Here is a 23,918-nt window from a genome sequence, read left to right as displayed (position 1 = left end):
TGTGCAGTCTGCTAGGCAAACTATGATTAATTGGTGCCGTTTCAGTGTCTTCATGTACTTCCTTATTGGAGAATGGGTGAGGTTTTTCTAGGATAAAGCTTGTTTAAAATTACAAGAGTCTCTCAGCAGTGGGAGGCAGCAATAACCCTCTCTCTTTACCTTTATCCTTCGTCGTGAATTCACAGATGATGCAAATGTGAATATAAAAGGCTTATCAGTACCTGGTTTGATTGAGTCTGTGTTACGTCCTGTGTTACGTCCTGTGGAATTAAAATGTTTAATCATTTATTGCTTTTGATTGTTATTATGTGTACTACATTCATGTTATTACTGGAATTCTACACTAATGTTTATAAATCAGATTAAACAACATTCAGTTCTGACTGAGCAATCTGATTGGACGAGAAGCATCCCATGAGTGCAGATAATAGACTTTAACAGCACTGGGACTTTTAACTATATGTCACCAGCATCGGTGAAAGTAGGTCGGTATTGAGGAGAGAGAAACTGCCTGCCAAAAGCCACATCCAAAACCAATCACAGACTGCCCACTGCATTCCTTGGAAATATAACCTTGAAGTAAATAGAATTTGCACCTGATTAGTCAGTGTATTTGGTGCGATTGTGAGTCAGTAGCGGATGTGCTATTGCTATTTGCAGGAACACACAATGGTGGGCTCAGCAGACTCGCAGGACATTCAGCTGTGCGGCATGGGCATCCAGGCCGAGCACTGCGTCATCAACATCACCTCTGAGGGAGCAGTTTTCCTTAATCCATACAAGAATTCAAGGTATTTCAGCATTCACCTTACAGAAAACATGACCTATTTGCACTACAAATTGACTGACAATGCGAGTAAACAGAAACAAGCTCTGTACATATTTGGTGTGAAGATGACCTGCTGATGTGTTCATGCAGGACATGTGTAAACGGATCTCCAGTCACGAGCCAGCAGCAGCTTCATCATGGCGACCGTATACTGTGGGGCAACAACCACTTTTTCAGGTAAGACCCATCACCACTACAAAGAGACATGATGGGTCGATTTTTATTTTTCGGTTCTACAGTATGTAGTTTGATGGTCATGTGCCCTGCAGAATAAATCTTCCGAAGAGGCGTCCTCGTCCTGCAGCCGAGGAGGAGGAAGGGGAGGGGGGTAACATAAAAAACAGCAACAGCAGTGAGCAGCTGGATGCAGATGGGGACACAGCCAGCGAAGTTTCCAGCGAGGTCAGCTTCAGCTACGAGTTTGCACAGACAGAGGTCATGATGAAGGCACTCGGGAGCAACGGTGAGTCCAATTTGTGGAAAAATAAACAGTTTGTCTGAACAAACACAAAAGAAGATTTGAGACGTGAGCTACAGTGACCAGGTTACAGTGAGCCGCAGTCAAAATCAATGTAGTCTGCTGCTGTTGTAGCCTATTCTAGTCCTATGTTGTGCACACTGTGATACACTTCTAATCATCATGGTTGTACAGAGTGGCTATGCGAGTTATCATAGATTTTCTGTCAGTCTGTATACAGTACCTAGGGACCAAAGCATATAATCTTTATAAAGATGTAAACTGTAAAGCAGTTCGTTCCTTCTCTCTTTCTCTTAGACCCCATGCAGGCAGTGCTCCAGAGTCTAGAGAGGCAGCATGAAGAGGAGAAGCGCACAGCCTTGGAGAGACAGAGGCTGATGTATGAGCAGGAGCTTCAGCAGCTGCGCAGACGGATCACACCTGAACGGCAGAGCACGCAGACCCAGCAGCACTACCGCAGCATGGAGAGACTCAGCCTCGGCGGGGCGTCATCGTCTTCTCGTCTGCGCCAGTGGAGTGAAGAGAGGTGAAGTGTTTTTTTTTATTTTTTATATATGTTTAGTAACATATTTCAGACTTAATTCAAAACTTTTTAGTTTTCTTTAATTTCTGATATGGCTGCAAATTTTTATACTACGATCATAAAATTTCCCAGCTCCGCACTATTTTTTTTATTTCTAATCCATAGATACATTTTGGTTTGTTTATAATCGAGTCATTAACTGCTTTCCTCCAGAGTAGTACTTTCCCCAGGGCTTTAGGGAATTAGAATTTTTTTTTTTATGATTTAACATCATAGAATTAAGACCTTAATGAGAGTAGACAATAACTCTAATTTATGTGTCAACTTTATCTATATTTGTGGCTCTAGGGAGGCAGTGCTAACGCGGAGCTTACGGAAACTTCGAGAACAAATAGTTAAAGCCAACCTCCTGGTGCAGGAGGCAAGCTTTATTGCCGAGGAGCTGGACAAGAAAACCGAATACAGAGTCACTCTGCAGATTCCTGCTGCTAACCTCAATGCCAACAGGAAGGTAACTTCCCCCTTACCCATGCTGAATGTGCAGTGATTATGCCTATTCTTACAATAGCAGGCATCACAGTGACAGATGATTCACTTCCTGTGGATTTCCGGGAAATAAGACAGCTAATGTTTTAGCTTATTTTTTATTTTTTTTTGCAGTAAGTAACATCTGGAATGTAGTAAATACAGGGTACTTGTTCTGAAATTGAAATCATGCAGTTTAAAAAAAATTTTAAAGGAAAGATTTAAAAATTTTGTCTGTTAGATACCCGTCTGTTTGCTGTGCTAACACGGTTTTCCCTAATGTAAATCACATCATATTACTACTCTGTTTACATTACGATTACTCATGTTTTTTTAAGAAGGGGAAAGAACCTTGTAGTTGTCTGATGTCTTTCTTTAATCTCATGATTAGTTTCTTCCAGCCTTTGGTTTCATATTTAATGGCACACAAGCAAACATAAAAGGGTCCTTATATACTGTACACCTGAACACCTGGACATACCACTCTAACCTGGAGCACAGAAGGTGGAGTCACATTGGCTGCTAATCCCCTGTAAGCCTGAAGGCTTGGTTACATTTATGAAACAATAATGGAATAGCATTACAGTGGAACCTTGGATTACGAACATAATTCGTTCCAGGAAGCAGGCTCGTATATCAAAACACTCGTAAACCAAATTTAATTTTACCCTAAGAAATAATGGAAACTAAAATTATTCGTTCCACAGCCCAAAAAAATAAATACATAAAAATAATTAATACAAAACGTAAAGTAAAAATAAAACAAACTAACCGGCACTTTACATAAAAAAAAGTAAAAATAAATCCTGACAGATAAGTGTTTCCGTTTGTGTGTGCAGGCGCTGTGTGTGTGTGTGTGTGTGTGTGTGTGTGTGTGTGTATGTGTGTGTGTGTTTGTGTCAAAAAAAAAAAAAAAAGGCCACTTTAAAGAATCAGTTTCAGTGTGGTTTTCAACAACCATCATGCAACACTGTGAGGGGAATATCACGAATAGCATGATTTTAGATATCTTTTTTTTTTTTTGGAACTGACAGTTTACCTGTAATTATTATGAATTAAATTTGTTTTCACATTCCCATATTTTTACAGAAAGCCAAACACATTCTATAACACATGCAGTCACTTCACCGTAAGATGCCTACTACTACTTCTCTTTTTGTGTCCTTGTAGCGTGATGCTGTGCTGAGCGAACCTGCCATCCAGGTGAGGCGTAAAGGTAAAGGCAAGCAGATCTGGGCTTTGGAGAAGATGGAGAACAGATTAGTGGACATGAGGGAGCTCTATCAGGAATGGAAGGACTATGACGAGGATAACCCTGTATGTCCTTTAGACAGGAATATCATCAGTATCTCAGTAATGTCATTTTTTTTAATCGTGGTTCTCTTGTATACCTCACAGGTGATGCGTTCATACTTTAAAAGAGCAGACCCTTTCTTTGATGAGCAAGTCAATCATAGTCTAATCGGAGTGGCAAACGTCTTTCTGTCCTGCCTGTTTTATGACGTAAAGCTGCAGTACGCCGTGCCCATCATTAACCAGAAAGGAGAGGTGCGCTTACACAGACTGACGGTGCTCAACTGGAATTGTATTATCAGTTATCCATTATTGACTAATCCATTCAATGTGTGTTTGTGTGTATATGCACATTTCAGGTAGCAGGACGATTACATGTGGAGGTTGTGCGTGTTGCCGGAGGTGTAGAGGACAGCATGGCTGGTGGGGAGGACGGGGACAGCAGCCCTGAGGGAGAATCGCTTGAGCGCAAGCTCATCTGTATGGTAAGCGTTAAAGAAATATTGTGATATGAGATTTATTAAGGTTCTGAACAAATCCACTATAGCAAATGTTAGATACTTGTAGTGTTTTAGCTCATTAGGGCATGTTTAGTAAGCAAGATATGAAAAGGTTTATGAAAAGCCAGTTAATTTAAGAATGGTTTAGTATACCTCACACGGATCTGTTGCAGCCTTTAGTTACCATTTTGTGGTTTTCAGCTCAGTTTTTTTTTTTTTTTTTTTTTTATTTGGCTAAATTTATATACAATAAGCAGTAAATGTTCATTGTCATTTATAACTGAGACCCGATGGGCGTTGATCAACATACATATGGAAGGAAATCAGTATGCTTTTTATTTTTGCCCACATTAGACAACCTTTAATGTCTAAGTAGTTAAAGTAAAATACAGTTGTAATGCAACTTCTTACCTGAGTGGCTTCACATATTCTCTACACATCTGTGTAATTTGCTTGTTTACAACCCCCCCCCAAACACCCCCCCCCCCCCCCACCAAACACACACACACACACACACACACACAATTTCATTCCTGTTTCTCTTACAGATTAAAATCCTGCAGGCTACAGGCCTGCCCCAGTACTTGTCCAACTTTGTCTTCTGTCAGTACTTATTCTGGGATCAGGCCGAGCCCATCATCGTAGCTCCTGAAGTGGACCCGTCAGCCTCATCTCCTAGCAGCAAAGACCCTCACTGTATGGTGGTGTTCGACAGCTGTAAGGTGAGGAATCGAGTTACATCAATCTGTGTGCTTCTTCTCATAAAAAACATCAGCAACAGGTCTGGCCTGAAAAAGGAGATCCCTTGTGGGTGGATGATAATTAAAATCGTGTTGAAACTTGATATCGGATTTAGGATGCAACATGGAGGAAAACATTTCTCTGGCAGTTACAAAAGCACAAAAGTAAATGGATGAACTAGAGAAGCCATATTTTTTTGTAACTTTCATAGACATCAGCAGTTGAACACTTACCTGTACAGGTCTCACAAGGGTGATTGCACTGAGGAACATATTATCTGTCATTTTGGCTGAATAAAGGAACTAGGCTGAGATTAAGTTCCAAGGCCATACTTCCCAAAAATCAGACTTATAATTTTAGGTCAAAGGAATCTATTGCACGCATTTATTGGACAAATGGTCTCGTACATACTATTAAAAACCTACTTGTAGTTAACAATTACTTTGTACTGTGATTTATCTTTGGTGGTGGGAAATTAAGGTTCCATTTACACTTTTAATTTATGTTTATCACATGTAGACTGCAGGTGCAAAATTAATGTAGACCTTACGGTTTCCAGCTGCACTAGTATCAGAGCTGCTGTTAGTTAATTATAAAAAATGAAAAAAAAAATGTGATGTAGAGCTGTGCTTTTAATGCTGTGTTTTAACATCACTATACCACCTTTTTTCCCCTAAATTTTCATTCTGGATATTTCAGGGTACTTTTTGGTTTATCTGAAGGTTTTTATCTCAAATCATAAATCATATCTTTGTGATTTATCTTCAGTTAAATTAAATCTAACGGGTATAATTATAATCATGTGTATTATATGTTAGGAGCTCGCTGTGGCAGTAACAGAGGATTTCATCGAGTATCTAACAGATGGAGCACTAGCTATTGAGGTGTATGGCCACAGGCAAGCTGATCCAGGTAGGAACCTGGCCCTGTGGGACCTCAGCATTATTCAGGCCAAGACTCGCACACTGCGTGACAGGTGAGCCACAAAGAAAACCACTTCCTCTTCTATAAAACAGACTAAACAAACTGCCCACACAGAATAGAACATCGCCTCAGATAAGTTTACACTCTAATGATTCATATTTTGTAGCATACTTTAGCTTGTCTGGCTCAGGGCCACGTTTTTTTGTGCACATCATACAATACAGATCAGTACAGTGCATCCTGTATAATAAACAAGTTCAAGCTACACATTGCAGAACAATGCATCTTTGTTAATCCACGCAAGTACATAAAGTGCGTGTGTTACAAATGCTTTGTTTACCTTCTGCCCAGATGGAGTGAGGTGACTCGAAAGTTGGAGATGTGGGTGCAAATTTTGGAACTGAATGAGAACGGAGAGTATATACCAGTGGAGGTGGTGTCAGCTGGAGACGTTCGCACAGGGGGTGTCTTTCAGCTGCGACAGGTAGGGTTAACCTCTGAACGTCATTTTAAACTTTTGAAATGTCCACGAAACACTTCTATGTCTTCATCATCCAGGAAAGTGCATATATTTATGAATATGCAGTATTATGAAAATATCATGCTATTACTAATTACATTTGAGTACTTAATAAAACAACTAATTTAGTTTAAAGTAATTTATTTTTGATTTAAACTTAAATTAAAATATTTTTGAAGAGAAAGACAATTCAATTAAATTCATAAAAAAAATATATATATATATTCTATGTAAAAGTGTGTAATACTTGTTTGCGCACACGTGTTTTAGGGCCAGTCTCGGCGGGTGCAGGTGGAGGTGCGTTCAGTCCAGGACTCTGGCACTATGCCACTGATAGCAGAGATAATTCTAGGTGTGTCTGTCGGGTGCGTGGAGATCAGACAGGCTCGCCCTGGTAAAGGAAACGACTCACAACAGGTGCAATACAAAACCACATTTACTTCCAAGGAAAATTTAATTATTTACTCATTCCAAATGATTGCCAAGTCATTTATGAGGCTTTAAGGGTCATCTTCTTATTTTGTAGCTGGAAGTGGATGAAATGGACAGTTATCAGGTACAGTGGTTTGTAGATTAAACTTTTGTTGAAGTTGCTTCCTTTTGCAAGGTTAATAATTAACTGTTGGATCACAGGAGCGAGATCTGGAGCGGCTGAGGCGTCAGTGGCTGGCCGCTCTCACGAAGAGACAGCAGTACCTGGATGAACATCTCCAGAGTCTGGTCAGCAAAACAGGTAGAAATATCTGTGCTGCTTTGCTCTTCTGCTCTGGTACAGTCAAAAATATAGCAAAAGCCTGGAATCTTAGAAATGAGGTGCATGTCGACGTTAATCTGGTGAAATGTAAATCCTGTGCTCGATCAGATAAGTCAGAGGACGATGTGGAGCGTGAGGCTCAGCTGCTCGAGTGTCGTCTTACTCTCACAGAGGAGAGGAATGCGGTGATGGTGCCCTCTGCTGGCAGCGGCATCCCTGGAGCTCCTGCGGAGTGGTAAGCCTTTAGTCTAAAGGTTTTTTTTTAACAATATTTTTATTGTTTTAACAAGAGACATAAAGTAAACATTTAGTGTGCATTTCAAGGTACACTTGTACAACCAACTAATCAAAGTTAAAGTTGATTGAACTATAAATTTATATGACAAAGGTGAAGGAAGGGCTCCCACACCTGTTGAAATGATTAGACTGTCACACCTTAGATGGCAATAGGAAGAAACCTTGAGAGGAATCAGACTCAACAGGGAACCCATCCTCATTTGGGTCATAACAGATAACAGGGATTGTTCTGCAGTCATATTGTGTGTTAGGAGGCTGGAAGTTCAGTATAACAGGAGACCTGTTTAAGTTAATATGGAGTCCAGGTCGTTATTGAAGGCTCAGGTAGGCTGTAGCAAATTCCAGTCCTGAACTATTGAATGACTGCAGATGTGAGTCCCCTAAGAACAGCATCAGGCCGTTTTTGTGGAAAAGTGGAACCATCCCCAGTCACCACCCGCATCCCACACAGGGCATCCATGCGACGAGATCTCCAGCCAAAAGGGGGCACCAGGATGAGTCATACAGGTCCAGAGGGCAGAAGGAGGCTGGATCCCTGGCAGCTTATGAGAGACATGTTTAGCTCGATAGAAAGGCAGGGAGAGTTAAAGAGAGACAGAGAGAGAAGAGGAGAGACAGCAGAAGAGAAGGAGAGATTGCAGTTAGGTACAGTATGGTCACACTTAATGTGAATGTATATTTAGTGCAGAATGCAAGCAGGGACATCGGCAGGACTAACTATGACAGCATGACTAAAAGGGAGATCCAGAAGGAAACACAGACATGAGGGCTCCCTGTAATGTAAAGTGTCCAGTCACTTTACCGTCAACAAACCTGAGTGATCAGTAAAAGTACACAATAATACTCTATGTCCATAAGTCCCCCAGATCTGCTCCTTTACCTAAGGCAAATCAATGGACAAAAATGCTTGGCTAAATAAATAGTTTTTTTGCCTAGACTTAAACACTGAGACTGTGTCTGAGTCCCGAACATTCAAGGCAAGGCAAGGCAAGTTTATTTGTATAGCACATTTCATACACAGTGGTAATTCAAAGTGCTTTACATAGAATAAAATAAACATGAAATGAAATAAAAGATAATAGCAATAAGACATTTTAACAAAAACTTTTAAATTTCATTTAAAATAAAAATAAATAAAACTAATAAAACATAATTTAAAATAAAACAGTTTAAGAAATTAGATACAGTCAGTTCGGACGTAGCACAGTGCTCATTGAATAAATGCACAGCTGAACAGATGAGTTTTGAGTCTAGATTTAAATGTGCCTAATGTTTTAGCACATCTGACCCCTTCTGGAAGCTGGTTCCAACTGCGGGCAGCATAATGGCTAAAGCCGGACTCCCCTTGTTTTGTGTGAACCCTTGGTATTTCTAACTGACTCGATCCTAACGATCTGAATGGTCTGTTAGGGTTATATTCAGTGAGCATATCTGTAATGTATTTAGGTCCTAGGCCATTAAGTAATTTATAAACAAGTAAAAGTACTTTAAAATCTATCCTAAATGTTACAGGAAGCCAGTGTAAGGACCTGAGGACTGGTGTGATGTGCTCAGATTTTTTGGTTCTAGTCAGAATCCTGGATGAGCTGCAGCTGTCTAATGGTCTTCTTGGTAAGGCCGGTGAGGAGACCATTATAATAATCCACCCTGCTGGTGATAAAGGCATGGACTAGTTTCTCCAAGTCTTGATTTGAGACAAAACATCTAATTCTTGCAATGTTTTTGAGATGATAGTATGCTGATTTAGTTACTGCTTTGACATGACTACTGAAACTAAGGTCTGTTCCCAGAATCACCCCAAGATTCTTGACTTGATTTTTAGTTATGTGACCCCTAGAGTGAAGGTATGCATTCACCTTCAGAGCTTCATCTTTGTTTCCAAATGCAATGACTTCAGTTTTCTCCTTGTTTAATTGAAGGAAATTCTGGCACATCCAACTGTTAATTTCATCAATGCATTTGCAGAGAGTCTATGGGGCTAAAATCATTTGGAAATAAGGCTAGGTAAAGCTGGGTATCATCAGCATAGCTGTGATAGGCAATTTGGTTCTTTCTCATTATCTGACTTAGAGGGAGCATATACAGGCTAAACAGGAGCGGTGCAAGAATTGAGCCTTGTGGAACTCCGCATGTCATGGATGTCCACTTGGACTTGTGCTCTCCTATACTCACATAATAACCTCTCCCTTATAAGTATGACCTGAACCATTTGAGTACCATCCCAGAAAGCCCGACCCAGTTTTCCAGTCTTTCTATTAGTATGTTATGATCGACACTGTCAAACGCAGCGCTAAGATCTAGCAGTACCAACACTGATATTTTGCCGGAGTCAGAATTTAAGCGAATATCATTTATTATCTTTAGGAGCGCTGTCTCTGTACTGTTATGCGCTCGGAGACCAGATTTAAAACTGTCTAGGTATTCATTAGAGTTTAAATGGTTGTTCACCTGATGAAAGACAACCTTTTCAATAATTTTACCTGTAAAAGGAAGATTTGATATTGGTCTGTAGTTATTTAATACGGAGTTATCAAGATTATTCTTTTTTAGGATTGGCTTAACAACTGCAGTTTTCAGAGAGTTTGAAAAAGTCCCAGAAAGAAGTGAGGTGTTCACCACTTCTAATAAATCTGTTTCCAAACAGTTTAACACACTTTTGAGAAAAAATGTAGGAAGTGTGTCAAGGTCGCAGGTTGACGATTTGAGGTGCTGCACTGTTTCTTTCAAGATTTTGCTATCAATTGCTTGAAAGACAGACATAGTAACTGTTTTGTGAGGTTGTGTTTGAGTTTTTCTGATCTCTGCACAACTTGACGTGTTAATAGCCCTCCTAATATTACTGATTTTCTCAGAGAAAAAGAAAAGCAAACTCATTGCATTTGCTGTCAGAGAGCATTTCAATAGGAATCTGACTTGGTGGGTTTGTCAGTCTCTCAACAGTAGCAAAAAGAGTGCGTGTTTTGTTTATATTGCTGTTTACAATGTTTGAGAAGAAGGTCTGTCTAGCTTTGGCTAGTTCCACACTGAAAGCACGAAGGCTGTCTTTATAGATGCTATAGTGGATTTCAAGTTTCATCTTCCGCCACATCCGCTCAGCTTTTCGACATTGTCTTTTTATACTCTGAACTGCTGTTGATTTTCTTCGTGGTGATTTCTGTCTGCCCGCCTTTCGGACCTTTTCTGGAGCAATATTGTCAATAACATTCTTAACTTCTGAGTTAAAGGAATCAAGGAGAAGATCAACAGAGTCTGCAGAAATGCTTGGTGTTAAAGATATAGCCTTCATAAATAGTGCACTTGTGTTCTCATTAATGCATCTTTTTCTGATAGACACAGATCTAGATTCGGTGGTAACAGAGATCAATATATCAAAGAAAATACAGAAATGATCAGATAGTGCTATGTCCTTTATAATAATGGATGAGATATTTAGACCCTTACGGATGAGTAAGTCTAGAGTGTGTCCACGATTATGTGTGGGCCCGTGCACATGCTGAATCAGGTCAAAAGTGTTTAAAAAACTTATCATTTCTTTTGTAATATTCATTTATTTATTATCAATGTGAATATTAAAGTCCCCTGCTATGGCAAAACAGTCAAACTCTGGGGAAATCATTGTTGAGTTACAGAATCATTCTGTAAACTCTTCAATAAAGTCTGGAGAATTTGGAGGTCTGTAAATAATGATAAACAGAATGCGTGGGGCACCTTTCAGCAATATACTCAGATATTCAAAAGACAAATACTGACCAAATGATATTTGCTTGCATTGATAGACATCTTTAAATAGAGCAGCTACACCTCCGCCTCTCCTAGCAGTTCTGCAGACACTCATGAAAATAAAGTTAGGAGGTGCTGTTTCATTTAGGACTGTTGCTCTGCAGCTATCATCTAACCAAGTTTCATTAAAAAACATAAAATCCAATTTGTTCGTGGTGATCAAATCATTGATTAGAAATTATTTATTTTTTAGCGAGCGAATATTTAAAAATGCTAACTTGATGGCATTACTTTTTGTCCCCACAGTAATCTTAGTTTGATGTATAACAGGTCGGAAATTAGATGAGTCAGCTGTACGGCTTAAGAAGGCCTTGGGCTTTCTATCACGTGATAGAACAGAGATAGAGAAAGCTACAGGCACACTGGGTTCCCGCTTGTTCTGTAAACATTTGTAAATGTTTCTGCTATCGTAGCGGGGACCCGACGCACATCACTGAGAGCTGCTATCTGTTTGTTTTATTTCATTTATTAGAAGACTATTCCATAACTTTGGGGCTTTGTAAGAAAAAGCTCTGTCCGCAGCGGTAGTTTTCATAGTACCTGGTACTGACAAGCAGCCTGCATCCTTTTATCGAAGTAGGCATTGTTTATCGTAAGTCACTAGCAATTCACTCCAATACGGCAGCGTGAGACCATTTAATGCTTTATACAAAAGATAGCTGCTAAAAACTAAGCAGCAAACTCTTCTTTATGTCCATATTCCACCAAACAAATCTTCCTGTCGCTCACTATACCATCTTCAGCTCTGATACATAAACTTAAGTATTAGATAAATACAATTTCAACAATTCAATACTAAAATCTCCTAGTAGCCATTGTAGTTCAAAAATAGGGGACTGTGGGGTAAACTATATAAAAAAAAAATACCCTAAAGAGTAAATTTAACATTTAGGAATGTATTAAGAAGTAAAAAAAAATTAAGTATTGATCTGAGTGTATGTTTTTCAAACTTGCTTCATGTGGTTACTAACACTAAAGTCCTAGTCTGAAAGTTTTAATACTTAATTTTTTTACATTTAATTTGTCCTGTTGTCTATTTTCTCATGAAGAAAAACAAACAATTCTCTCAGAACATGACAAGCAAAAAATTAAGCAAGGTAATTTCTGATACTGTATTGTGCGTAAATGCACCGAGTGTAAATGAGTTTCCTACACAATGAACACTTACTTGTGGTTTCAAAAGGTTCAGTAATTTTTTCTGGTTTAAAATGACAGGTTTTGGATAATGCCATGTTAATCATTTTGTTTTGGCAGGGTACCAGTGCCTGGGATGGAAACTCACATTCCAGTCCTCTTCCTTGATCTGAGTGGTATGTTATCATGTTAGAAAGTCCAGATCTCCGGTTTTGGTCACTTTTTAAAAATCCCATATAACCAGTATTTTCCTTTCTTTTTCCAATTTAGCTGATGATTTCAGCTCCCAAGAAAACCTGGAGAGCCCTGAAGCTGGTGGCTGGGATGCCTTGCTGAGTGGAGAGGACGAGGATTACTTTTTTGATCTTCAGATTGTTAAGCACTATGACGGAGAGGTGAGAGATCTGCTTTTAGACCACTGGTATGTCAAAAAATTTTGCAAATGAAGGATGCCTGGTGATCACCTCTCACGTGGTCACAGAAAGTAATCTAAATTTATATAAAAATAGTATTTGTATGGTGCTAAAGTATGGATTATTTTTGACCAAGAGCAGCACCAGCAGTGATGAATAATTAATAAAAAAAAAACATAGGTCTTTCATTTAGTGTGTTCTTGTGTGCAAGCATAGCAGTCACCTGCCCTTGAAGCTCAGGCAACACACAGGTATCACTATCAATTGACTCGCATCTGGGTCATCGTCATTCGTCAGCTGTCGTTATTAAACCTTTCCTCTATCTGCAACTTCTTCTAAGCCATTCATGAGAATTTGACCAATCCCTCACAGAACCTGTATAAAGAAGCTAGCTACACTAGCTATTTGTTTTTTAAAAGCTACATGTTCAGTAGGCAGGCAACACGTTTCCCTTCGGCCTTTAGGGCTTAGGCATAATAGTTTTATTATAATAATAATCCTGAGTGACTCAACTGAACAGCCAATTGTAGAGCTCTCCTCTTTCAATAAAAAAAAAGTAGCCACATTTCACCCAACTATGGAGCTATGTTACTAGCATTAACCTAGATTGTTGCTGTTTTGACACAGGTGAAGGCTGAAGCCTCCTGGGACTCCACAGTTCATGAGTGTCCTCAGCTCAGTAGAGGTGGTGCTCCAGACCAGAGGGTCTACCTGACCATACGCACCGTGGTGCAGCTCAGCCACCCAGCTGAAATGCAGCTTGTCCTGCGCAAACGAATCTGTGTGAATCTCACCGGACGACAGGTTAAAAAACTTTTTTTATTGGTTTTGTGGCTCATTTAGATATTACTGTAAATTTGTCTATGAAATCTTAAGAGACTTTAAAAAACATTTTTTAATCCAATGAAATGCAGAGACCCATTACTTTCCCTGTTCTAGGGCTCGTACCCAAAACTGATTGATTTTTGATAACAAATGGATTGTTATTTTTGTTGTGCGTCTGCAGGGTTTTGCCCATAACTTCTTAAAGAGAATGTCTACGCGTAGCACCGTGCCTGGCTGTGGCGTGACCTTTGAGGTTGTCTCTAATATCCCAGGGGTAAAGAAGTTTACACTAATGCTGCTTGTAACCTACAGCTTACACTATGTACTTAAAATAATGTTTAAGTTATCTACAACTGTGTTAACATTTAGGATGCTCAGAGCTCAGAGGACAGGGAGATGCTCGCACGCATGGCAGCCAACACAGAGAATCCCAAATCATCTGACAATGAGGCAGCCATAGAGAAATACCTGCGTAGTGTCTTGGCCGTGGAAAACATCCTCACGCTGGATCGTCTAAGACAGGTCACTTACCGCTCAGTTAAGAGTTATCAACTGGATTTAGATAAGTGTTCAATTGAGTAATGAGATGTTGCTGCAGATCTTTGAGGATGTTTCTCAGTCATGATGATTTTACGTTCTCAGGAGGTGGCTGTAAAGGAGCACTTGGCTGGGAAAGGAAAGGGAAGCAGAAGGAGTCTCAGCTCGCCCAGCGTGCATAGGGCAAGTACACTCGTGTTTATAGAATGAACAATCCATTTTAAATGTTCTCATTCTGTTTTTAGCATGAGCAATATTATACCGTTAAATATTTTAAATTTAACGCTACATTACAAAAGACTTTTTAGTGACATTAATCTTTTTTTTTTTCAATAGCTGTCTGGGAGCAGACAGGATCTGTCTCTAAACTCAAGTCTGGAGGACAACAAAGTAAGCAAACTGTACTGTACTTCCTGTTTTCCTTATGCCTGTGTACAATTCCACAGGTCTAAAAATGTTTTTCTTTTCTTTTTTTTTTGGTGAAGAATCGATGGGAAAGTCAGCAGGACATCTTTCTGCCAGCTCCACAGGTCAGCCGTACACTGCCTCGGCCCACCAGAGAACCCACGCCACCTACACAGTGCCAGAACCAGAGCCTACCACAAACCCAGGATCCAGAGCAAGGTAAACTGTCCATGCCCTTCTCCTCACGAGTGCTTTTAGACTGAGTGTCACTTCACCTTCATTCCAGAGTCTTCTCTACTTTAAAGCTTCAACTTTCTCTTAATCTAATAGAGTGCTGCATTTGAGTGACTGTACACTTTCTTGTATGCTTCTTATGCATGTTAATTGCAACATTTTAAGAACTAATTTTTTCACCCTCATATATGAAATACTTGTCCTAAATAGGCCACAACTTTTATAAGCTGATGAATTCTGTGGTTGAGCATTAATTTTGTGTTAATTTTACAAATTTATTATTTTGGCATTCAATTTTTTTTTCCAGACTTGTAATGATGTAATTTTCGTAGTTTTAAAGAAACCTTAAAACCTTTATTTGCAATATTTCTGTCTGTGAAATTTTCTCTTAACCCTTGTAATGGTGTTCATGTTTTTGTTACTCAGCCAATCATTGTCATGATGTTATTAGGTTTGTAAATCAAAACAGCTATAATTAAAAAATACTTAACATACAGTTTGTTCATTATCTGTTAATAACAAACAATATAGATATGCACACACATATTCAAATACACACATGGCACCTACAACTTTAACACTTTTATTATCTCCAGGTGTAGTCTACCTGGACACCATAAATGTAATGTATGGGTGTGTTCACGCTCGTAGTTTGGTTATCTTGGTTCGCACCAAAACTTAAAATGAAAACACTAGTTTTAGTTCACTGCTGTAAAGTTCTGGTCTGCTTAGCGTTCACACTGCCACTTTTAAACGATTGATAAACGGACAAAACAGAAGTGGATTATATATGTTGGTATCTTTACCAGCTGAAACCTCATGAGTTTATAAAATGAAACATTTGGCGAATTAAACATTTGCCATTGTTCCTTATGTTTTATTTTGCTAAATAAAACCCTCGTATAGTATAAGTAAAATTAAAATTAAAAGGCCAGCAGACATCTTTAATAGACTCCCTTTCCTGTAGTTGCGTCTGTATAATACAAGAGCACAGGAACACGCATGATAGTGTAGCAGGGCTGTGCTTAATAATGAGAGCGCTCAAAAACGGATGACATTTCATTAATCGTTTAACTGTTTAAATGTTCATGAAGGATTGCAAGCGTTATTATTGAATACTTATTAAATTTAACATTTAATCTGGCCTTTTTACATTTATTAATGACCTTGGGTATATATTTAATTTTCCCTTTTTAATCTCTGCGGCTTTTAAAACTTATCTAGTGCCATGCTAATTAACACATGTAACATAGCTAGTATGTTTTTTCACTCTCTGCCTGTCCAAAAACTGCCTCTATATCAGATGTTACAAATACGTTTACCAGTGTTGACCAGTTAAAGTTACAGGTACAGTCATCGGTGTCAGATAACGCAAGCGAAGCAGCATTATATCGGTTTTTATATCGTTGGTCTGCAATGCATTCCCATTTCAGTTGAACGGCACCAGATTTCATTTAGAAGCAGGCCGAGACCCACCTTTTCAACCGTGTCAGTGCAATTGCTTGGAGTTTTGGACATAGAACAACTGCACCAGAGTTCGTTTTAATCAAACCAAATATGTCAAGTGTGAACACACCCTAAATGTGTAGAGGTGCCGTCATTGAAATGCATTCGCTTGTTTATCTCAGAAAATGAGCCAAGGCCAATAAGTCTGAGGAAACTGACCGGTTTCACAGACCTGAACTCCATACAAGGGTTAACGAGCAAATATATAAGGCAGACATGATCAACCCAGCTGATGTGGCTAGAGGACAAGAATTTTGCTTTGCATTTTCATTGCAATAATGAATTAAAAAATGTATGAATATTTGACTTAGTTATTTCCGGTCGCTGTACAAACGGATTCTTACTCCACATGTCAATGTGGCCTTCAACTTCTCACTGTCTTCCCTGTCCGCCTCTATCATGTCTGGTTTTTTTTCCTGTCACCGTCTCTTCTTTCTGTGTTCCTTTTCGCCTTCTCTACCTGCGTCTCTTGCCCGGTCTCCCCTCAGGTCTTTCAGGGCTTGCTGCTTCTTATCTCTCCCCAGTCAAGGCCCTCGTCCCTCAGATGCCCAAACTCCTTAAATCCCTTTTCCCTGCTCGTGAAGACAAGAAGGATCTGCGTCCCTCTCCACAATCACAACAGGTTTGTGTGTTGATTTTCATGTTAGCGATGTTGGCACTTCTGATGTCCTTATAAAAGCATCAGAATAGTTAATCCCTGAACAAAAAAAAGTCAATTTGTTCAATCTGTAACATAATGTCAGCATGCAAGTAATTTTTGTCCATCCTTCCAGCACGTGCCTCGTATCATGATGCAAACTACCAGCAGCCCAGATGAAACCAGAGTTCGAGCAGAACCAGTAAGTTCCTAAACTCTTGAATGGAAGTGTGTGATACATAGTGTGTGTTGAGTTATTCTTTGTTTATGTTTTAACTCAGGTACCCGTGATCGGAAGAAGTCCTGACTCTGAGAAACCCTCAGACAGCTCTGATGCAGTCAGCTCCTCCATGCAGGACTCGCATGAGCTGCCCCTCAGCCCGGTCAGTGAAGCTTCCAGTGGCTATTTCTCCACCAGTGTCTCCATGGCAACTCTTTCTGATGTTTCTGCCGCTTCTGGGGACCTTACCCCAAGCCTCAACACCCATGGTGCAGATGAATTCAAGGATGACACCGTTTCTCTTGCAGAAACTGGACAGAAACGTGACGAGGAATCTCAACAGAACCTATACTCCAAAGACCCACAGCCCACTCCAAGGAATGGAGTTCCCAATTCTCACTCCCAGGCAAACCTAGTAACTGTCCCTTATTTAGTACCTAAAGCTGCTACTGATTACACATTCTCCCTCCAGAGAGTCAAACCCTCAAACCTCAAGTCTTTCAGTCCTATCCTGCCTGAGGATGTGAAGGAGAAAGAAGAAAGAGGCAGGGCAGAAGGAAGCTCTGACCAAATGAACAGAGACCCTGAACTCCCTTGCTGGCTCAGAGTTGGAGAAAGTGTCATGGTGGCCAACAGTAAGAGGGGAACAGTGCGTTATGTTGGGTACACCGACTTCTCAGAAGGCATCTGGGTTGGAGTAGAGCTTGATGCACCTGCAGGTCAGTCATGCATCAGTGTGCATCATGCAACCAGCTCTGCTGGTTGTGTGAAAACACCATGTTTCCAAATGTTGTGCAGGTGATAGTACACAAGTACTGTAGAGTATATCATATATGATGCTTAAACCATTTTCACCACATACAGTGTGTATATAGTCTTGGGTAAAAGTTAGTGCCCCCTCTTTTAATTTAGTTTTTTATTTAAAAACATAATAAAAAATAATCTGATCGTAGCAGGTCTTAGTATTGGGCAAATACAACCTCATACAGACAACGTATAACATTTTTCACCATGCCATTATTGATTTAACAAAAATTAAGCCAAAAAGAAACACAGGATTTAAGAGGGTAAATTGCATCGTTGATCAACAGGTGTGCCTTTTTTGTCTAAAAAGAACACAGAAGCACGACTGACGTTTGCAAAACGGCATCTGAACAAAGCACAAGGTTTCTGGAACAACCAGAGGGAGTTATTTGGCCTTATTGTACGTGCCATGTTTGGCAAGAACCAGACGGCATGTTAGTACAAACACCTCATACTCACTGCCAAGCACGGTGATGGAGTGATAATGATTTGGGCTTGTTTTTGCAATCACAGGACCTTAGGACCTGGGCAACTTGCAGTCTATGTGTTGACCATGAACTCCTCTGTATACCAGAGTATTCTAGAGGCAAATGTAAGGCCATCTGTCCGACAAAAAGCCGGTCATGCAATAACGACAGTGGGTCTGAAACACCAGTAAGTCTAGATCAGAATGGCTGGGGGAAAAAGGATTAGGGTTGTGGAATGGCCTAGTCATTAGTTGTTGTTTTTTTAGATTGATTTTTGTTAAATATCAGAATCAAAGAGTTTTATTGCCAAGTACGCTTGCAGGAACAAGGATTTTGTTTTAGTAACAGAGCTTCCAGAACAAAACAATAACAAAACAACACACAAAAAAAAGTTAACAGCAAATGGAGTAGGATGTGAGGGTTTTTTTTTTTTTTTTTGGTTTTAGGAAAAGGTTAACAACAAATGGAGTAGGGTGTGTGATTCTATCAAATAAGTTAAATAAATATCTGTGGTATTGCACACAATATTGCAAATGTATTTATTGCACAGTGAGAAGAATGTTTAACTGTTTATGAGGTAAATTGCCTGTGGGGAAAAAAACTGTTCTTGTGCCTGACTGTCCTGGTGTTCGGTGCTCTGTAAATGTCTAAATGTAAACTTAATAAATATGTTTTGGGAAAGTTATAGATAAAACCAGGACAATCATTTTTCAATTTTAAGGCACATTTTTTTTTAGCATCACGTCGGCTGCATGAGTAGGTTTATAATTTAAGGATTTTTTGTTGTTGGAAAAAAGTTTTACTGTATAGAATTTACAACATTTCAATTTACAATTATTATTATTATTATTTTTAATGGGATTATTCATCAAGGTAACCGATGAAAGTTAGAGGTTGTTTTATTTTTTCCCATATTTAACCCAATTTATTTTTTAAATATTGGAAATGTAAAGCCACAGCATTGCCTGTTAGCCGACTTAGTTAAAATTTGGGAGAAACAAAATCCTTATAGTTGTGATAAATTTCATCAGCTTTTAATGTAAAGCCTGCTTCTTGAGTTCTCTGGTATTTAAAAAAAATTTTGATTTTTTTTTTTTTTTCCCTGCCAGGTAAGAACGATGGAACTGTAAAAGGCCGTCAGTATTTCCACTGTAACCCTGGCTATGGAGTCCTTGTGCGGCCGGACCGAGTGAGTCGGTGCGACACCCCTAAACGGCACACAGAGGACCGGCGTAGTGGGGAGTTTCTACTGCTTAAGTCAGGTTCTGGCCTGTCCAATCAGAAAGCAGAGAACCGCAAATCCTGGAGCAACTAAACGCTGCTGTTTGCTGAATGATTGCATGATCACAGTTCCGCACTTGTGCTATGTAACCCTGGTACTCTGGGTCTACATGAAGAAGATACAGCATTCCCTCAAGACCAACACCAGCTTACCTGCTCTTGTGATAAGTCCCATATCAACACTGAATAAACTGTGCGAGTTGAACCTCGAATACAACTCCTGAGGAACCCTGGTGTTTGGGGTCAAACGGTTGATTTTTTTTTCTACCTTTTGAGTACCTGCTTTGTTTAATCTTCCTCCCCTTTATTCAATAATCTGTGCTGAGAATCCCGAACGTGCCTTTGTGATTCAGGTTGTTTTTGTTTTTATTTTAAGTCATACCTTATTCCTCTTTAACACTAGAGAGAAAGCCTTCCGTCAGCACGTGGTCTGATCTCAGGGATTGGTCAGGGACAACGGTTATGTCTGATGTAAGAGAAAGCTAGGTTCTGCATCAGAGGATGCCAAATGTGTGGTTTGTGCATATATCTATTTAAAGGCCTATTCATACCATACACACATTTTCTGCAAGATGTGCTGAATGGCTGTGAAGCTTTTTTTTCTTTTCTGAGCTATTTTTGAAATTTCTTTTTTGTCCATAAGTTGCATGACTTTAAGCACATCATGTCATCTTATTATGATTGCACTGAAAGGTTGATAGCTCATGTTAAAGCTATATGATACTTGTTCTAAAACTAAATTAGTGCTTTAGTGAGAAAAGCAAGTGCAAGTTTATAACTCTGGCATTATTTTGTTGCCGATGTTACTTTAGTAGATTATCTAATCTTATAACTGGGACAAATGACACAAAGTAAATACTGTAGGTAGACATAGGGCCGAACGCTGAAAAGTACGGCTCACTGCAATTTGTTAATTTTTTTTTCTTTTCAAATGCTTATGGAGGCACGTGTGCTGGGAACAAATAATTTACAATTCTTTTACATTTCCATGATGCATGATGTGTGGTATGAATAGGTCTAAAGATAGAAAGTTGCATTTTTAATGTGATGTACTGCATTTATTGCATGTGAGAGAATATGGAGAAAGGAATTGCTTTGGGAGAAAAGTCTGTAGCTCATATGAGGACAAGGCCACTACATACCTCAGAGCATGTAGCATGTAGATCTGAGTGATTTTAAAGAATGTGTAAGTTTAACTGGGATAAGAGGTTTTAGTGTTGCACTGGTATTCATGAGGATAAACCTCCAGTTACTGACACCAGTGCAATCATTTTAGTGATTCATTCGGTTCAGTCTTCCATGAGGAATTTAGCAAACATGCCATGTACGAAGATACGAGGATGGACCAATTCCGGGCAGTGCCTAAGGCTACACTATATAATTATTTGCGTAAAGTGAATAAGTGGAAAAAAGTCATTCCAAGAGAAAGTATTAAATGTTTTGCATCATTACACAGTCAGAGGTGCACATACTTCAATATGAAGGAGCACGAATGAACTGTCTTGTACATGGGAGCAGACCAGAAAGATGGGTTATACCATTGCATTTTAAACCGTACCCTCCGTTCACACTAGCACACGTGTTCATTGTACGTTCTTGCACAGTACAGTAACAGCTATATACAGCTTCTAAAGCAAACCAGTTAAAAAGATTAAAATAATGCACTAATCAGTGATTGATCTTGATTTACGTGTAACTGGCAAATGTTAGCAGCGTGTTACAAGCTTTATTTGTCTCAATACATATTTATTGACGTGATTCATCCATTTTCGAGCATCAAACAGTTAACAGAATCATCAGACCACAGGTCAAACCGAGGAATTATGTGAGCCAGTTTTGCTGTTATATGGAGTTTGCATGAAATTGGGCAAATCTGGATTAAAATCTCACTCACTCACTAGTGTGAACGCAGGGGTTAATGTGATTTCTTAAATCGAATGCAATATTGATTTTATTAAAGTATATTTTAATTATTCTAGATAGCTATATGGAATTTATCAAGTTTTCAATTTATGAATCCCTTTGAATTAAAACATTGCACATTTGATTTAGATTATATCCCTGCCCACCCAGTGGGTGTGTCTTCTTGTTTTATAGAGGATTTAAAATCAAACTTGGACTTGGTGCTGAAATAAAAAGCCATCACCTTTATAACCCGCAAGATTTCCCAGGAAGGGGTGAGATTTCCTGAAAGTAGTATTTATTTTCCTGATTTTATATTTCTTCAGTAGCTCCAGAGCTTCTAACTAACTGTGTGTGTGTGTGTTTGTGTGTGTGTTTGTGTGTGTGTGTGTGTGTGTGATCATTACCATGGCTTCATCTTGTCATTGCACAAGTCTTTAAAAAACTGTCACGGAAATATATCTTATCATTTTTTAATCATCTTTGTGTGCCTTGTGCATTTATTTGAAAAAGTACGCACAAGTAGCTGAGAATCGTGCTGCTCTTTATTGGAGTGGGTGGACAGACATGGGTGGGCGAGATGAGTAAATAAATAAAGATCTTAATTTTATGACATGCAAAGTTAAAAGAATCATTAAAATATCTGTAGGAATAGTTTTGCATATTTACTTTGTACTTGACTCACTTTGTGCGGTTTCACTTGTAGTTTAAATGTTAAGTGCAACTTGCAGAATTTTTTGTCTAAGCTCCACCCCCATCTGCGATTAGTAATCAGCTGTCTGCTTGGCTCCTCCCTCGGGATGTTACAGTAATGTCTAATTGTGTGTTTTCTACATATAGCATGAATGTTAGCACGTCTGTAGTGATTTGTAGTTGTAAACCTGTATGTTCATAAAATCCCGATGTTCTTCCTATGATTTATTACATGGATCATTTTTGTGGAGCAAGCCGTTTGTCTGTCTACTTGTCTGTCTGTCTGTCTGCCTGCCTGCCTTCCTTTCCGTCTGTCTATCTTCCTGTCTGTCTGGGTGTCTTGGTTGCTCTCTACACTGGGGTTTTTATAAGTATTATGGAGTTACTAAACTATTTGAGTGATGCTTCTTGTATCCAGTGTTGTGAAACAATGACCATCTGTAGCCAAACAATAAAGAATAGCCGGGTTTAAAATGTACATTTTAAGTCATGATTTTGCAAGTCAAAAAATGGTTCAAAATAAGAATATTTATTTGAGATCAGAAGTCGTATAACACAAAGCAACCATCACAGTACTGTATTACACTTAATTTGGTGACCGAAGACAAAGTTCTTGGTGTGAAAATGTTTTACTGTTTACCCTGCAACAACTAATCTAAAGACCAACCAGAAGGAGAAATGTGTTCTTACGTGACCGCTAAGACACCATAGCAGCGATCAAAATGTAAACATGTTAACTGACAGAAAAGTATCTCCTTATCTCCTTATCTCCTCTTGTGTTGAAGAGCGTTTGTGTGTTTATGCATCACGCTGATCGTTTTCGGAACCAGGAAACCAGTCAGTTAGAATCTGACAGCTTGTGCACCTTATCACTACTCATTAGTTTTCAGTGTACAGTAGGAGCTTTACAAAGCACTGAAATTATACGAGTGCAAACCCGGCCAACATTTCAGCTACTGACATCATGTATTACTGACGCAAAAGATTTTGCCAGGTTTAAGGCTCAAGTGCAATTTATCAATGATCCCCGATTTACTGATGTCATGTTAGCCTGTCAGGCGTTTTCATATCTGACATTTCACAACTTTTCTCAAACCTGACACTGATCTTCAGCAATATTAAATTGATCACAAAGTGTCCTTTCAGCTCCGTTCCAGCCAAGTTCGGTGACTCAGACACGGCTCAGTGTGTCCTGTTTAACCCCAAAGCGCCATAAACGGTTTCCCCGCATCGGTGCACCGACTCCCAGCTCTTTTTCCTTCCAGAGCTTCGTCCTGGAGTTTTGCTCATATATGCTCATGAACCACTTTTTACAGTGTGTAACGTGTGTGTGTGTGTGCGTGTGTGTGTGTAAAAAAGTGTATTCTTAGACTTTAATCTGAGCACAAATTTGGGATTAATTTAATGATGTGTAATGTGGTGCTGATATCCAAAGAGTAATCGTGTATAATAATTCATTTATAATTTCTTTTTTATTGCCTGTACAGTAATCTCTGTGGACAAGAAAAATAAAAATGACTGATTTACCAAAACGACTGTCATCCCTCTGTCTTCTCCAGTCATTAGTCATCACTAGTGCTGTGACTGTTCTCCATTCTCTTTTTCCCCAATTTTTTTTTCTCACTCTTTTCTCGATCTTGAACAATTTTCTATTTTCTCTTCTTTTCTTAAAAAAAAATCTTTAAAAACCTTTTTA

General features: G+C 39.2%; 1 protein-coding gene across 2 annotated transcripts in view; it reads left to right on the top strand.

The window, feature by feature from the left end:
• Positions 1-23,763, top strand: part of kif13ba (kinesin family member 13Ba) — a 55,516-nt gene extending 31,753 nt beyond the window's left edge. Inside the window, exons 14-40 of one of the 2 annotated variants that reach the window (XM_053509449.1) lie at positions 661-791; positions 920-1,006; positions 1,099-1,292; positions 1,605-1,833; positions 2,179-2,341; positions 3,526-3,672; positions 3,754-3,903; positions 4,008-4,133; positions 4,697-4,870; positions 5,708-5,865; positions 6,165-6,297; positions 6,604-6,750; positions 6,860-6,889; positions 6,967-7,066; positions 7,196-7,322; positions 12,419-12,474; positions 12,569-12,693; positions 13,339-13,515; positions 13,718-13,810; positions 13,906-14,058; positions 14,179-14,256; positions 14,410-14,463; positions 14,559-14,697; positions 16,743-16,840; positions 16,992-17,057; positions 17,137-17,794; positions 19,456-23,763. In XM_053509449.1, the coding sequence (XP_053365424.1) occupies positions 661-791; positions 920-1,006; positions 1,099-1,292; positions 1,605-1,833; positions 2,179-2,341; positions 3,526-3,672; positions 3,754-3,903; positions 4,008-4,133; positions 4,697-4,870; positions 5,708-5,865; positions 6,165-6,297; positions 6,604-6,750; positions 6,860-6,889; positions 6,967-7,066; positions 7,196-7,322; positions 12,419-12,474; positions 12,569-12,693; positions 13,339-13,515; positions 13,718-13,810; positions 13,906-14,058; positions 14,179-14,256; positions 14,410-14,463; positions 14,559-14,697; positions 16,743-16,840; positions 16,992-17,057; positions 17,137-17,794; positions 19,456-19,661 (3,999 nt within the window). In that variant the 3' untranslated portion in view covers positions 19,662-23,763. Of the gene's footprint in view, positions 1-660; positions 792-919; positions 1,007-1,098; positions 1,293-1,604; positions 1,834-2,178; positions 2,342-3,525; positions 3,673-3,753; positions 3,904-4,007; positions 4,134-4,696; positions 4,871-5,707; positions 5,866-6,164; positions 6,298-6,603; positions 6,751-6,859; positions 6,890-6,966; positions 7,067-7,195; positions 7,323-12,418; positions 12,475-12,568; positions 12,694-13,338; positions 13,516-13,717; positions 13,811-13,905; positions 14,059-14,178; positions 14,257-14,409; positions 14,464-14,558; positions 14,698-16,706; positions 16,841-16,991; positions 17,058-17,136; positions 17,795-19,455 lie in introns of both variants that reach the window. The other variant, XM_053509448.1, reaches the window with a different exon arrangement.
• Positions 23,764-23,918: the final 155 nt, after the last annotated feature.

The sequence above is a fragment of the Clarias gariepinus genome, chromosome 13 (assembly GCF_024256425.1).
Source record: "Clarias gariepinus isolate MV-2021 ecotype Netherlands chromosome 13, CGAR_prim_01v2, whole genome shotgun sequence".
Classification (NCBI taxonomy): domain Eukaryota; kingdom Metazoa; phylum Chordata; class Actinopteri; order Siluriformes; family Clariidae; genus Clarias; species Clarias gariepinus.
Note: the sequence above shows the minus strand (reverse complement) of the source record. Positions and strands in the feature narration are given on the sequence as shown.